The 15,948-nt window shown below is 40.4% G+C and overlaps 1 protein-coding gene across 2 annotated transcripts in view; it reads right to left on the reverse strand.

The window, feature by feature from the left end:
• Positions 1 to 15,948, reverse strand: part of EGFR (epidermal growth factor receptor) — a 111,734-nt gene that overhangs the window by 3,586 nt on the left and 92,200 nt on the right. The window contains exons 20-26 of one of the 2 annotated variants that reach the window (XM_015812798.2): positions 15,452 to 15,607; positions 12,378 to 12,453; positions 10,779 to 10,925; positions 10,356 to 10,453; positions 8,833 to 9,000; positions 7,885 to 7,932; positions 7,592 to 7,694 (exon numbers count right to left, since the gene is read on the reverse strand). In XM_015812798.2, coding sequence (XP_015668284.1) covers positions 7,592 to 7,694; positions 7,885 to 7,932; positions 8,833 to 9,000; positions 10,356 to 10,453; positions 10,779 to 10,925; positions 12,378 to 12,453; positions 15,452 to 15,607 — 796 coding nt within the window. Of the gene's footprint in view, positions 1 to 7,591; positions 7,698 to 7,884; positions 7,933 to 8,832; positions 9,001 to 10,355; positions 10,454 to 10,778; positions 10,926 to 12,377; positions 12,454 to 15,451; positions 15,608 to 15,948 lie in introns of both variants that reach the window. The other variant, XM_015812799.1, reaches the window with a different exon arrangement.

The following is a 15,948-nucleotide window of genomic DNA, read 5'->3' on the forward strand; positions in this document are numbered from 1 at the left end:
TGCAATTACTGCATTTTAAAAAGTTTATATTACAAACACCACAATCTGCAACTAGTTTTGTCATTTATAAAGCTTTATCTTCTTCCAAATCAGTGGAGCCTCCTTCACATAGCATTTGTGAATGCTGGTATTCTGTTCTGTGCATTGGTAAGGCATTGAGACGAGGCAGGTGTAACAACAATTGCTTCTTTATTTAAGCTTCAACAGAACAACACAAAATGGCGCGGATCCCTTTTATACCCTTTTGCAGGGAACAGCGTCAGCCAATAAATGCAACGTATTTTCCCACTTTGCGTGTGCGCAATAGGCTGGAGACAGCCTGGTCTGTCCCGGGCAGCCACGTGTTCTGCCCGGGTCTCTCTGCAGCTTCCGGCACTTGCTCTGTCAATCACAGGCCCAGGATATAATACCCCTCCCCTCTTAATTCAAAAATAATAATAGACACTACTATTTTTAACTACTACAAGGTTATCCCTTTGAGTGTGTTCTTATTTCCAGGGAACCCTTAGGCCTGCCAGCTTACTGACAGGAACCTTACATAATCTTGTAAGAACTTTGGAGGGCCTCTGACCCGCTCCAAGTGTCTCGGAGCTGCTGCAAGTGCCTGGTCTGCAAGCTTGCCTCATTGGCAAAACCCTTATTTGCAGAGTGCAAACTCCCGCTTTCACAGAGAGACTGAGATCCACGATCGTGATCGTGGACCTCCCCCCCAAGAGCAGAGTCAGGAGCGGAAGGGTGATGAGGTAGCCTCCATCGCAGCTGGTCAATGTGCCGATGCAGCACTTGACCATCATCCAAGGCCACTTCGTATGACAGTGGCCCAGTGACTTTGCAGACCACTGCTGTCACCCAGAGATGTCCAGGTCCATAGTTCCTTGCCCAAACCGGATCGCCCACCTGTAGGCTCCTCGGTGCCCGCGGCTGTGACACCTGTGAAGCCACCCGGTCTGGGTGCAATCTGTCCAGTTTGGTAATGAGCCGTCGACCCCAGCAGAGTTCAGCTGGTCTCTTGCCCATAGCTGTGCAAGGTGTGGTGCGATGGCAAAGGAGAAAATCAGCTAACCTGTGGTGCTAGCTCCCATGCTTCCTTTTCCAGAAACTCTGGAAATTGGTGCCAGGACATGTGCCATGCCATCCTGACAGCATCCATGTCAACATGCGTGTTAGCGTGTGATCAGTGGCTGTTTCTGCAGCCACATCCCCTGCATTGAGGGGAGACTCAGGCAAATCCTGGATAGCCAGTATGTGGTTAGCTGGAGCAGGATCTGATTCTATAAGCGGTAGAGGCAACCTACTAAGGCCATCTGCATGGCCCATTTCTTTGCCTGGTTTGTGAACCAGGGAGTAGTCATACACAGAAAGGAAAATTGACCACCTCAATGTTCTAGGAGAAATTATGTGTGGGGTTTGCTTGTTCGTTGTGAACAACCCCAGCAGTGGCTTGTGGTCTGTAAAGACCATGAAGTGGCGACCATACAAAAAGTCATGGAACCTTTTTATGCCAGCCACTATGGTCAAGGCTTCTCTGTCTATCTGTGCGTAATTACGCTCAGCAGAAGACAGAGTCCTTGAATAGTAGGCTACAGGAACTTGTGTCCCATCAGCCTTGAGGTGGCTTAGGACAGCCCCGATCCCATAAGGGGATGCATCGCAGGCTATTCACACTGGCAGCTGCTCATTGAAATGAGTGAGAACAGCATTTGAAGACAACAATGCCGTGACCTGTTTAAGCTTCAGCCCCGCTTCGCGGAAACGCAGCAAAACAGACCGAAGCCTTTCAGCCAGGTTTTCAATTGATTCCCCTGCGATGAGGACATCATCAAAATATGGGAAAACTCCCGGAATGTTACGGTGCGTTCGCTCCATCACGCTTTGGAAAATGCCTGGAGCTACGTTAACCCTGAACTGCAGTCTTCTGACTTTGAAAGCTCCCCGGTGCCTTACGATCATCTGGGCCTCTGCCATTGCATCATCAACCGGTAGCTGTTGATAGGCCTGAGCCAAATCGAGTTTGATGAAAACTCGGCCTCCTTTAAGTGAGGCCAAAATGTGGCTCACCACAGGCACCGGATAAGAGTGCTGCTGTAATGCTTTGTTTAGCGTGCACTTATAGTCAGCACAAATGCGGACTTCCCTGTTGGCCTTGAGTGGCGTGACTATGGGTGTTTCTCATGGACTCCTATCCACAGTTTCCAAAATACCTTGCTGTAGCAGTTTATCCAACTCGGCATTAATCTTTTGCTTAAGTGCAAAAGGCACCTGACGAGGCTTAATCCTAATCGATGCAATGGAGGGATCTAACCACAAAGCAATTGGAGGCCCCTTGTACGACCCTAGCTCTGGGCTGAACACATCAGCAAACTCCTTGCAAACCTCCGCAAGGCCTGCCGTTTGCAAGCTGTGTAGCCCAGTCACTTGAATCCCAAGTGCCTCAAACCAACTGAGTCTGATTAGACTCGTGTGGTCACCCTCAACCACAACAATGTCCAGAAACCCTTCAAATTGCCTACACTGCATTCTGAGCGTGGCCTCCCCTTTCACACTGACTCGGGAATTCTGGAAGTCTGTTAAGATAAGATTTGACAGCCTGAGTTTGACTCTCTGGCCGCTTCTATAGCAGATCTGCTTGAGGGTGTTCTGGGAAATGATTGACAGAGCTGAACCCGTGTCCAACTCCATTGTTAAGGGGATCCCCTGCAATTTGACATCAATACGCAGCTTCTTCTTCAATGGCCAGTGGGCCTCTGTTCTCCAAACGCTTCTGCGGGACGCGCAGAAACCCATCCTATTCTGGCTGGGGACCCTGATACCTTTCCGAGGCAATTCTTCCAATGGACGGTCTTTCTCTTGACCCAAACAGACAGCGGCTATGTGGCCTTGCCGGCCACATGGCCAGCAAGTAGCAGAGCGAAAACGGCAGTCGAAGTGCTTGTGGCGTCCTCCACATCCGAAACACTGAGGGAATAGAACTGCCTTGTCAGACCCCTTGTCAGCACGCTCTTGGGGCCTTCTCTCTGCCAGCTGCTGCAGACGGTCAACCTCATTTCTGGAATCCAGTTCGGATATCTCTCGAGCAACCTCTTGATGGATTGAGCCCGAACTTATAGGGTTCTTGGAAAGCCACAAGGCCTTAACAGCTCCTCCTGCTGTTTCGTCAGCCGTGATTTCCCTTAGCGCATCCTGGAAGGAAACGTCTTCCCTTGCAAAGATCTTTTGCTGCAGCTCTCGGCTCCTCAAGCCACAAACAAGCCAATCACGCAGCCGTTCTTCTAAGTCTTTGAATTCACAGGGCCTTGCAGCTTGCTGCAGAGCAGCAATAAAGTCCGCAGCAGACTTTCCTGGACATTGGTCCCGCTGCTCAAATGCATGACGCCATGCAATCAACGATAGCTTTAGTTCAAAATGTTCCTTTAACATTTTCTTAAGCTCAGTATAAGTGATGGATTCCAGAGGTGCTGGGGCAACCAGATTTTCAGCAATATCAAATGTCTCTTGCCCACAGACACACAGTAACGTTGCGGCTTTGAGCCCATCCTCTCGCACTTGGTTTACCCGAAAGTAGTTCTCTACTCTGGCAACTTATGAACTCCAACGTTCAGGGTGCGCTGTATCAAATTCAGAGAAACGCCCTATCTTAGCCATCGTTCCTCCTTGGCGGCCCCATCAACGCCTCATGCTGCTCAGGCTTGCAAAGGGGTTCCAGGGCGAATCTTGCTGAGCTCTCCTCCAGCGTTTTCGTACTGGCAGGCAAAGTCGCACAAGTCGGAACGCCGAACTTCCAAGCACTTTGGCCTCCCGTGGTGAGTCAGCCTAGTATTCTTTTGTTGCTGTTTCCTTGCAGCACAATCCCATCCTCGTCGCCAATGTTCTCTTCTGTGCGTTGGTAAGGCATTGAGACGAGGCAGGTGTAACAACAGTTGCTTCTTTATTCAAGCTTCAACAGAACAACACAAAATGGCACGGATCCCTTTTATACCCTTTTGCAGGGAACAGCATCAGCCAATAAATGCAACATATTTTCCCACTTTGTGCGTGCGCAATAGGCTGGAGACAGCCTGTCTGTCCCGGGCAGCCATGTGGTCTGCCCGTCTCTCTGCAGCTTCCGGCACCTGCTCTGTCAATCACAGGCCCAGGACATAACAGCTGATATCTGAAGAGAGACTAGCAAAAGACAAAGCATTATAACAGTGTTTGGTAACACAAAGAGAAAGCTGCACCTGACAGATCTAGATAAAGTCCCTGAAGCAATCTAGATAAAGTCCATGAAGTGCTCTGAGAAAGTCACAACACATTTCCTAGTTGTAAATATCTTGGATTTTATGAGTTTGTTTTTGAACTCTCACTTTCTTTTTCTGCTTCTCTAGTGTTTTCTCTACTTGTGTGTTTATTTGAAACTTGGACTTTCTGTAGTATACAACACTGATTTATGCAGGGACTGTTGTTTATGAGGCCAGGACACATTTCAGTATTAAACTCCCTATGAACAAATGGAATCCAGGTACAATACAGACAATTTATTATATAGGTCAGAAGGCAGGACATGAGATTACTAGTAAAAAATCTCAAGCAGAGAGGACAGTAGTTAGGAAAACAAAAATCTAAAAGACATTGAAAAACAAAACTAAACAGCATGAACAATGACTAACAGTAAATTGTTATAAGATTTCATGAAGTGAAGTGGGATAAAGACAACATAACAGTGTTGACTAGGTGAACTTTTCACATTAACACTACTGTCAAGACTGATTCACCCTTTCACCTACATTTTCTCCCTTGTTCATAGCTTGACAAGATTATGAAATGGAATGCAAAGGTGGAAGGGGTGGTTATCTAGGCAACTGAAAACTTGCAAGAATGCCAAGATCACTAATGCAGGTGCTCAATGGAGAAGTGGACTTTTCCCGTAACAAGAAGTATTACTACTGGACAATATGAACACCCGGTGGGTGGGGGTGAGGGAATCTATTGTTTAATTAATAAGCTTTTGAGTGGGAAAACCAGAGCTGGTTTTGCTTCTTCTGTGCCAATATAAATTTTCAGTAAAATATTATACTCTTGGTAAAATCATGTCCCAGGAATTTCTTTTTTTGGGAAATGCCAACTGGACAGTTGATGCTATCAACCCAACATAAAGATGTATTTAAGAAACATATTATTTTCTTATTTTCTTTTTAAAATAATCTTACTGGTAATTTTAATGCAACACTGGGAACAAATGACTAGATTCTGTTTGGTAAATTTAGTTACCATCACAAAATAGATTTGTTTCCTCTCCTTATTCAGTAGTCTAAAGAGAGAATTGGAGACTGAGATTAAGTCAAATCTCCAGACAATGATTTATCACTGCTGAAATTATAAGTGCTAGACAACTCATGCCCATTGGATCATCATTTAGAGATATTTCTCTGTAAACAGAGAATCGAATTACTATGGGTGGACAAAAAGCAATGGACTGACTTCCAACCTCTTCTGGCTTCCCATTGGTGGGGAAGGAAGGAAACTGGCAAGGAGAATTGAAAACTTCCTTCCTTCCTTCCTTCCTTCCTTCCTTCCTTCCTTCCTTCCTTCCTTCCTTCCTTCCTTCCTCCCTCCCTCCCTCCCTCCCTCCCTCCCTCCCTCCACCTCGCCTTTGAATTTCTTCCAGCTTTTCTGTTTATTTTACTTGTGGTGAGCTTGCAAGTTAGTGCAAAAGCCAGCAGGAAATTGGAAGTCCAAGGACAGCAGGCAGGTATGGCTGATGAGGAAAAAGGGATTGAGACAATAGCTGGAAAACTGTTGCAGAATATTCAAAATGAGCATCATGTGACAGCAGCATAGCTCAGCAACACTGAAGCAGCCACAACCTTCTCACATTTCATTTTCTTTGCAGTCATGTGTCTCTTGGACACATTCTGTAAGTTAGTTCATTTGAGGTACCTTGGTTCAAAAATGTTTGTCCTATCATGCATTGTTTCAGCCAAGAATGAGAATTTTAGTAGTATACTAGAAAACCTGTGCCCAGTTAAAGATTATAGGAATGAGAGTTTTAGTGGTATATAGATATTTAATAATCTGGAATGATGAATGCTGGTATTAGTATCTCTGTTTATTTATTAAATTTATGTGCCATTCATCTGACTATCCAGAGTTTACATCAGATTTACCTTCATAAATCATATTGCTCTGATTTTAAGGAATTGCAGCTTTGCTATTATAATGTCTATTAATAAAAAAAGCAATTCAGATTTGCCTGCCACTTTAGAGAAGTATCCATCTTTAAATATACACCAAATGGCAAACCTTATCCCCAAAATATTTATAACAAATTTGTATATTGGGTCAATTTTGTTCATACGTTGGCTGATGAATAGATTTTGGATCATGCTTTAATCATACATAACATATAGTGGAAAATAATATTGTTAAAGCTATGTCTGATTGTATGCTGCCCTTACTGCATTTGTTTTTATTCTAGCTCTAGAATGTAATACTGATTTAAAAGTTCTACAGTAGACAGATGCTTGCTGCAGTCAATATGCAAAAGTTTATAAAAATTCTAAATTAAAAATCTGAGGGAATGTGAAAGAACAGTATTCCAGAGAAATTCCTGTCCATTAAGGTCCTTTTATATGCAGAGCATGTAGTATGTTAATATGTACCAATTGGTTTCAAATTAGCTTTGCGTACTTTGGCTGATTATTGTAAAGAGGAAGCATTGGGGGGAAAATTATTCCAAACTAATAGTCTAGAATAGATTCTATGCTTGACAATTGAATGAGCACCTTACTGAACAATTTTTTAAAAAAAATATATTTAGAGATAATATTTCACTCATCTGGTAAGCATAGGATTATATTGTTAAAAATTCCCCAAAATTGGCAATATCTCCTTGATCTTGGCTGATAATTTTAAATTGACTTAAGCAAGATAAATTATTGCAGGATTATGCTTTTTACAGGACATATTACCAATAACATCAGCTGTCAGTGTCAAGCCTTAAACAAAGTATTATAGAAAGAGAAAGACAATTAGATTTTGCTGGCTCTACTCGTATATGTTTTTTAGTAGCCAGTCACACTATTTTAGACCAGCAAATATTCACCCCCACATTTAGGATGCCATTAGCCTCAGGTTGTTTTAACTCACCTCTAATAACCACTCTTGAAGGAAAGTTCAAGAAAATATCTTAATCTTTAAGAGTCTGTCCTTATTTGAAGGAGCAGTTGAAAATATAATTCATGTATATTTGCATTGTCCATTTTATATAAATAGATTGCTATATTTTGTATCCCTCATAGTAAATTTTTGGATTATTTGATACAGTTGTTAGCCATCTCTGTGTTTGAATATGACCACAGTTTGTTTTACGGTTTGTAAAATCCATTATAACCAATCAACATTGATTATTTGGTTATTATTTTTATCTGCTTTTATTTTGTCAATTTCAATTTCTATTTTCTTCTAAATGGAATTTTGGTTATTGACATAATAAAACTGACGGTGTAATTTTAAATGGTGTTTCTTTCCACAGGATCAAATCCAAAAACTTATTTTCCTGTGATTAATGTTAGCAGAGAGGAACACAAAGATTCAAAAAAGTCTGTGTACTTACCTGGAGCAGGCAGAAAGCTATCATCCAGACTATCATCTAGGAAAACTCCAGTTGGATCTGAACTGTATCTCTGGATGAAACTGTCTTCTCTCACTGGATGGCCCTGCTAATTGTAGTAAAGTACAGTTTAATAAGAGGAATCACTACTCCATTGTTGACACAAAAAAGGCATTCTAATTCCAAACAATGGCTTGCAGGAAGAGTTTTATATATATTCTAATGGATGGCAAAAAATTACCATTAAACAATTCAGAAGTTACTGGAATTGATCAAACCAAATTGTTCAAACTTACCCCATTTCTATCTATGCAGGTTACTGCAGAATTATTGCTTGTAGCACTCTAAAACAAAAGAGAAAAATGTTTCATGAATTTATTTTAATAGATGAAGACCATTAGATCAGTCCCCCAGAGAAGGAAATATTAAAAGGATCTTAAAGAGGCAGGAAAGAATGCCCAGTTTTCTTAATAGCCCCAGGTCTCCCTTCCCCCAAGCAGAAACCAGCTCTATAGAGATGCAGATGTAAATCCAGGGAGCTAGGAGATTAAGAAGATAAAGACCTAAAATCTACATACCCCATCCAAACTCTAAGAGTCATCAGCCCCAGCCTCAGGGAAGCAGGATATGACCCTTGGACATAATAGGATTAACCCATCACCATCAGAATACCAGAAAGGCACACTCAGACTCAGGTCTAAGTTCATGCCACAGGAACAACTCCAAACAAAAGGCTCCAGAGGAAATAAAAACCCACTCCCTACATGTGTTCACTCCTCTTTTCTGCCAGAGCCATCTTTCTGTCTGGCTCTCCTCTTCAATAAACTGCAAGCTTCTTTCTAAAGCAGTCACCATGTTGTTTATCCCGTGTTGTTTATGGACTGAACCATGATAAAGACTTTTCTTCCAACAATACTAAACATAGAAGCCTCCCTTCAATCTGAAGTAATTGGGAAACCTCCAAGTGTGTGGACCAATATCCAATATTTTTAATTATGACCCCCCCAATGGAATTTAAACAGCTGATATATGTATATCTCACAGCTATCTAAACTGGAGAAGACTGCCCTAAAGATTAAAATTATTGTGACAAAAAGTCTGCTCAAAGAAACTGATATTAAAATAAAATGTGGTGTTTCTTAAAATGTGATACAAGATTTTTTATGGATGTTGATGCAACAGATTAGTTGCTTATTTGCTTGGAGGATATTCATTCAAAAAGAACTTTAGAAACAGTTCCATACCAATGAGCTTAAGAGAGGTGTTCGTGAGTTTGATGGGCTGCTGAAAAATCCTTGATGGGGAATTAGATATTCATCTGCATCCACAATATCCTCCATGTCTTCTTCTTCTATTAGACTTCGGTAAAATTTGGAATCTGTTGGGCTGGGCAGGTGCATTCTTTCATCTCCCTACTCAGAAACAAATTCCAATTAGGATGGATAACTCCTAAGTGCACCACTATAACATTACGTCTTACTACAATTTGAGAGTTAAAATATCACTATCAAAAATATTCGCTGATCAACAATAAAATATACATTTAGATTGAGAAGAAGAATGGTTCTATATTCTTGGAAAGTACTGTAAATTACTCTAAACACAAAAGGCACTTTATCCAACATTCTGCTTCCATGGTGACAGATAATTTGGTCACCATTACCTGAGAAGGAAGACCCTCAGACAATAACTCCAGAGAAGATGTGGAAGACACCTCAAATGTTTTGCTTCCATACACATTATTCAGATATTTAGCCAAAGTAGAAAACTCTGAATTTTCTAGCTAGAAGTTGTTTTTTGTCTTATTTCCTTGGTAATAACATTCTATAGGAAATTGAGTGGTACTTATGGAAATTTACTCAGCTTATTCAACATCTCTTTCTATGTGAGAATAGGTTAAAATGGAATATTTTTCTCTCATTCTTAGTTTTAAAATAAAACTTCTTTTCCATAAATTTGAAATTATAATTTTCTTTGTATTTATTATATATCTGGATAGAATGTAATCTGTAGCCCATCATTGGTATGCAGCTTTTTAGATCAATATGTACCATTATAATACATACCTTTCAAAATATTCTTTAAGTTTAAATTGGGATTACAAAGTGCTGATTTAGATAGCCAGAACCAATCCAATGAATACAAAATATTGTTTAAAGGGTCTATGACAACTCATCACAGTCATTTTCTTAAATTTTGTATTGTATTGTATTAATTGTTTTTAAACTGGCTGTAAGCCGCCCTGAGTCCTCCGGGAGAAGGGCGGGGTATAAATATAATAAAATTCAAAATTCAAATTCAAATTCACCACAGCCAATTCACCACAGTTAACTCACCAGGGCCAACTCATTGTGGGACAACTTGCCACGGGACAAGAATTACACTAATATCTAAGAAATAGTCAAATAGAATCATTAAAGAAAGGATGCCAAAGAGGGACAAAATAAAATGTGAATTACAAAAATTAAAATATTTTTTTAATTATTTTAAAAAATTAAATTAAATTGTTGAATTGTCCCATAGCAAATTGTCCCATGGCAAGTTGTCCTGAAGCGAATTGGCCATGGTGAGTTGTCCGATTCCATTGTTTAAAATGAAACCGAGGTATTCATATCTCTATTATTTTATGGCGTTTTTTACTGACCTACTTAAAATAAAAGAATCTCAAAACAGTTCTATACCACTTGTCCATTTAAGTTTTTAAAATTTGGAGCACATTGTATCATTTGCTTGAAAAAGTGAACACCATGTTACTCATGCTCAGCACCTGTATGACAAGATAGCGTTGTGGGTCCCGAGCCATTTTGGAGAATTCTGCTATTAACTCTCTGAATTTAGGACGACTCTCTGCATCAATCATCCAACCTGAAGGTGATAACAGGAACAACACAAACAAGATATGGGGAAAATGGCCATAAAATTACTTCAAAGTACAGAAGCATTTGTTAGAAAACGGATAAATTATCAAAAAGACTTTAAATTATGGATCATAACACTGACTCTGAAACAATCATTATAAGTAGTCTATATAATAAAATTACTTTATACACAAGCAGAAGACAGGATTATATCAGAAAGCTTGCAATATATAAACTGTTAACTGTCAAATTTAGATGTATATAGAAGAGTGAATACTCTATTTAAAACAAGCAAGTAAATTAATTTGGGCTTTTAGATAGTAATGACTTACATTTGACCATGATCATATACACATCAATTGTACATATGGGAGGCTGAGGCAGCCGTTCTCCTTTCTCCAAGACAGAGGAAATTTCACTGGCTGGAATACCATCATATGGTTTAGATCCAAATGTCATTAATTCCCAAACAGTGACACCTGAAATACCATAGAAAGTTGAAAGGCTCAACCAGTAAAATTAGAAAGCCAAATACTAATAGCATGTAATAACTTGATTATTTGCTCAAGAGACAAATTTCAATGAATTGGAGTCATTGTTAATTATTTCAAGCAGTAAGGGCTCATTACCATTTGTTTGTTTTCCGATCACCAGAGAGGAATACTCTTCTTGCAAAGAATGAAATTATTTTCTAACTGTATATTTCACAAAAGTAAAAACTGCTTTCAACATTATTCTTTAAAGCATCACTTTATATCTGTATCCAATACATTCTTCTTTTTTTTGGTAATTTTAGTAGAATAATTATTTGTCTTAAATTTTTTCAAAAACTGTGTTAACACAATTTTTGAACTGTGGTAGGATTTTGTTTTAATTTAATGAACAAATAGGAGTTTGACCATATTTTGAACTGACACATGCAGCCTAATTCTTCTTTTTCTTCTTGTAATATATGCAATTTATGATATAAGCTGCTGATATACAGTAGGCTGGAAATGATATAGGCTAGAGATGATTACTAGCAGTATGATAGGCTGAAAGAAACAACAATCCTAGACTTTCAATAATCAGAAACTTTGGAGGGAAATAGCCATATAAACATTATTGAAAAGCTGATGGTGTATAGGATTTGCTTCACTGAGCAACACAATTTCAGACTGTCAAATCTGTATTTTCTGTAGTATTTATTTATCTGGTCATTGAACTTGTGATCCAAGTTTCAACTGATAGGTCTGAAATAATTCACTGAGCAGTATATTTGGATTGGGAGTTAAACCTGGATCCCAGTCCAACATTTTAATTATTACACACATGACTTTCAATCAGACAAAAATGAGCTCCCTGCCATATTTCTTTTGAAAAAATACAGATATCTGGGTAGATCCATAGTTTCATCTTACTACTTTATACTATTTGTGTTTTTACTTAGAGAGGTATATAACAAAACCATGATTGTTGACCAATTGTGAACTTGCTTTCTCTCCTGGCATATTTTAGAGTCTCAATGGCTTATTCTGGTTTGCATGTTATTTACAGCCTACTCCAAATAGTTTCAACAAACACAGTGAGACTTTGTTCTCCTTCACATGATATATCTATGCATGGAGAATATCCTAAAAAATCACATAACTGAATATTTCTTTATGCCAAATAAATAATAAAATAAAATAATAAAATAAAATAATATATAATAACCCAAACCACTATCTCTCTCCACACATACTAAACAATAGAAGTTTGACAAAACGATCCAAATTTTGCTTCCATTAAAAACCATCTGTTATATTAATTTTGTGCATCAAGGGCTCTTTGGAGAGATGCAATTCCATAACATTATCCCTCTGTCTCTTCAAGAAGAAATGTTATAGAGCACAGCTTGCAAATCAGCTCAGTGATCAATTTAGAATCAGCACACATGTTTTTACACTTACCAAAACTCCAAACATCACTCTGGTGGGTATAAATGCGATGCAAAATTGACTCCAAAGCCATCCATTTAATTGGAACCTAGAAAGAGGTTGGAACCGTTGCAAGCAGATGAGAATCAAAGTTCATTATTTTAAAAAGCATGACAGTATGTGCTAATGCTTGCAAAATGTTGTTTTATACATATCATTGCAGCTAGCCAGCCATTCATGATAGGTATGTTACTTATATAACCTAGAATTACCGTTCAAAATATGAAAAGTTGAAAGAAGCATTGCCAGCAAAATGCTCTTATGTATTTTTACTAAATGTAGGGGAAGGAGTGGGCTTTTTATGATGTGAATTTTATAAGCCACCTGCTATCACCTAGGTGTGAGCTGAGTGACAGCCATGAATTATTTATAAATAAATAGCTCTACAATTGAGAATTGTAAAATTGTTTGGTAGAGATGGTCACAGATGACGGCATATTTCTCAATTAAAAATTCCACTGGAATTTTACTTTTACTTCAGGGAGAAGTAATGTCTTTCTCAGCATTCAACATGCAACTTGCTGTATGCATACTACATCTCTATTCAGTGTGCTACAACAACTTCTAGCGTGCTTCTGGGTGCAATTCTGGAGGTACTGGTTGTCATCTATAAAGCTGTTCATGGCATAGGAATTTGTGGGATGGCTGCCTCTTTCCACTAGATCCAGAAGTTAGTAAAAAAAAAAAATCTTGTGGGACTCAGGAAGTAGGGCTTTTCTGTTGTTATGTCTGTCTTTTGGAAATGACTTTCTCCTGGAGAATAGATTGGCCTCAATCTTGCTGACATTGAGAACATTTCTGGAGGGCCAGGCTGGGGAAGCTGCAGACCTTCTGTCTACCTTGATTGTGCTGCCAGATTTCAGTCACTAGATTGCAATAAATGAAAAAATAACCCTGATCAGAAGACTACCCCCTCCCTCCCAATGATTACCTTGCTAACCCATTCTAGTCCTTGTGTTTCCTTCCTTCATTCTGCCCTCTTTCTGATGTTGTTTAATAATTTGTGTGTGTGTGCGTGTTCATGCATGGGGTCTCCCCCCTTCCAGCCCCGCCCCCTCAACAGAGGATTGGAAGAGAGCTGTAACAAGTTCTGCAACTGGGGGAGGGGAAGAAGAGTCTCCAAACTTTTTAGCCAGTGTTTCTCAATTCTGGGAAGGGAGGGAGGGAAAGTGGGAAAGAAGGAAGGGGAGGGAGGAGAAGTGAGGGAGAGTGGGAGAGTGGGAAGGAAGGAAGGAAGGAAGGAAGGAAGGAAGGAAGGAGGGAGGAAGGGAGGGAAGGAAGGAGAGGGTTGGAGTGAGAAGGAAGGAAGGAAAGGAAGGCTGATGGCCTGCGTATGTTGGTTCTCTGAAAAGGGAAGTCCCGAATACTTCTACCATAATGGACCCAACTGCTGGAAGTGTCCCCTGCAATTGTATTCCTTGCAAGCACTCTGTGGTGAAGATGGAGCTGCTGCCAAGGTTGCACCCAGCACCCCAGAGATCGCTGCCGCCAGACACCATATCCAGGCCATCAGCCTTCCTTCCTTCCTTCCTTCCTTCCTTCCTTCCTTCCTTCCTTCCTTCCTTCCTTCCTTCCTTCCTTCCTTCCTTCCTTCCTTCCTTCCCATTCTCTCTCCTTTCTCCACACACAATTAAACAACATTGGAAAAGAGGGCACAGGGAAGGAAGGAGACACAAGGACTAGAATGGGTTAGCGAGGTGATCATTGGGAGGGGAGGGGGCAGTCATCTGATCTGGGTTATTTTTTCATTTATTGTAATCTGGTGACTGAAATTTGGCAGCACAATCAAGGTAGACAGAAGGTCTGCAGCTTCCCCAGCCTGGCCCTCCAGAAATGTTCTCAATGTCAGCAAGATTGAGGCCAATCTATTCTCCAGGAGAAAGTCCAGCCCTCCAGAAACGTACATACCTTCTCAGCAGGCATATATGTCTACCAGCTGGCAGGAAATATTAAATGCCCTTTTATAGGTGAAATTGCAGCAGCATTACTAATAACAGCCATGGCGATAAATAATTGAGGCGCTGTGTGGCAGTCACTTTGGTTGTTGTTGATTCATGGAGGGGATTTATTGAGTAAGCAAATAGCATGCAAAAAAAATTAAATTTTAAATGCATTTAATCAGGCTCGACTTCACAAACATATGATAATCATACATTTCTGAGACAGACATTTGGTGCTTTGTTTGTTTAATACATGGGATGAATGTACCAGATAATGCACTGTTTGCCCACTGCCCCATGCCAGGCCGCCCCCCAATGGTCGGAGCTGCGCCTGTCCCACCATTCACCTGCGCATCCACACACCCCCCACAATCAGAGAAGCTGTGCCTGCCCCACCATTTGCCTGTGCACCCACCCCACAACTCAGCCTCTGCAATTGCCCACACATGCTGCCGCCGTGCAGCACTATAGCTTCTCCCTGCCACTGATTGGTTGGTGGCTAACTGTCCCAGGCAGCCAAAGGCCCGGGACAAAGGGTGCCTCGGCGAAAGGGCCAGGCCGAAGGGCATGAGGTGGATGGCAAGGGGCCTATTGGCTAGGGAGATTGAGTGGGGGAGGGCCAGCTGAGGAGGAACACTAAATGGGTGGAGGCGCAAAGCGAGAGGTGAAGGAGGCATGGCCAAGGGTGGGAGGTGAAAGATCCTAGACCCCATTTGGAAAGCCCTCAAGACATGGATATCAGCTTGTTAAGAGTCCGTGCCATTTGGTTGGTTTGGCTCATTGGCTGTCATCTATATTATTTATTTATTTGAATCCCGCCTTTATGTGTTAGTAGTTTTTCAAAATGTTGAAAGCTGCCTTGAATCAGTCTCTTTGAGATGGTAGGATATGTAAACCAACCAGCAAACTAAACAAACAAGCAGACAAATAAAATATAGATAAATTCTAAATTTCTAAGTTTGACCTATTCTGGATAGGTTATATATAATTTCTTTGTCAATATAGTTTCCACCACTCTCTAAAGTGACCGAAAACTGAACTTGAATATCTGAAAACTCAACATTGTATAAAGCAAACCAGAAGGGAGAAATAAATTGATGCTCTTACTTTTCCTCCTTCAGCATGGTACTCCTTCTCTTCTGCACCAAGTAATTTGGCCAATCCAAAGTCTGTGATCTTCACATGCTGGGGAGTCTTAACAAGGACATTTCTGGCAGCCAAATCACGGTGTACCAAACGGCGTTCCTCTAAGTAATTCATTCCCTAAACATGTTAACAGTTAAAGCATCTTATTGTACCACATAACATATATAGCCACATTATAGAAAATATTAACAAAATGAATTTTGTATTTACAAAATATTGAGGTAGTCACAATAAAGTTGTTGCTTTTACAGCAGTAGTAAAAAATGAGTGCATCTGCAGAGCAAGGCTGTATTAATAGGTATTTATTAAAACACATTCCTGGCACTCCTGGTTGTGATTGTTAAGCAATCTCCTGGGTTGGAGATGGTGCAAAAAAACCACCTTGTCAAGTTTAGTTCCCCACTGTATAGAGAGGAAATTGCTCTAGTGAGCTAGAGGAATGTATCTGAGCTCCATTT

This window comes from Protobothrops mucrosquamatus, unplaced genomic scaffold, assembly GCF_001527695.2.
Source record: "Protobothrops mucrosquamatus isolate PMUCROS unplaced genomic scaffold, P.Mucros_1.0 scaffold111, whole genome shotgun sequence".
Classification (NCBI taxonomy): Eukaryota; Metazoa; Chordata; class Lepidosauria; order Squamata; family Viperidae; genus Protobothrops; species Protobothrops mucrosquamatus.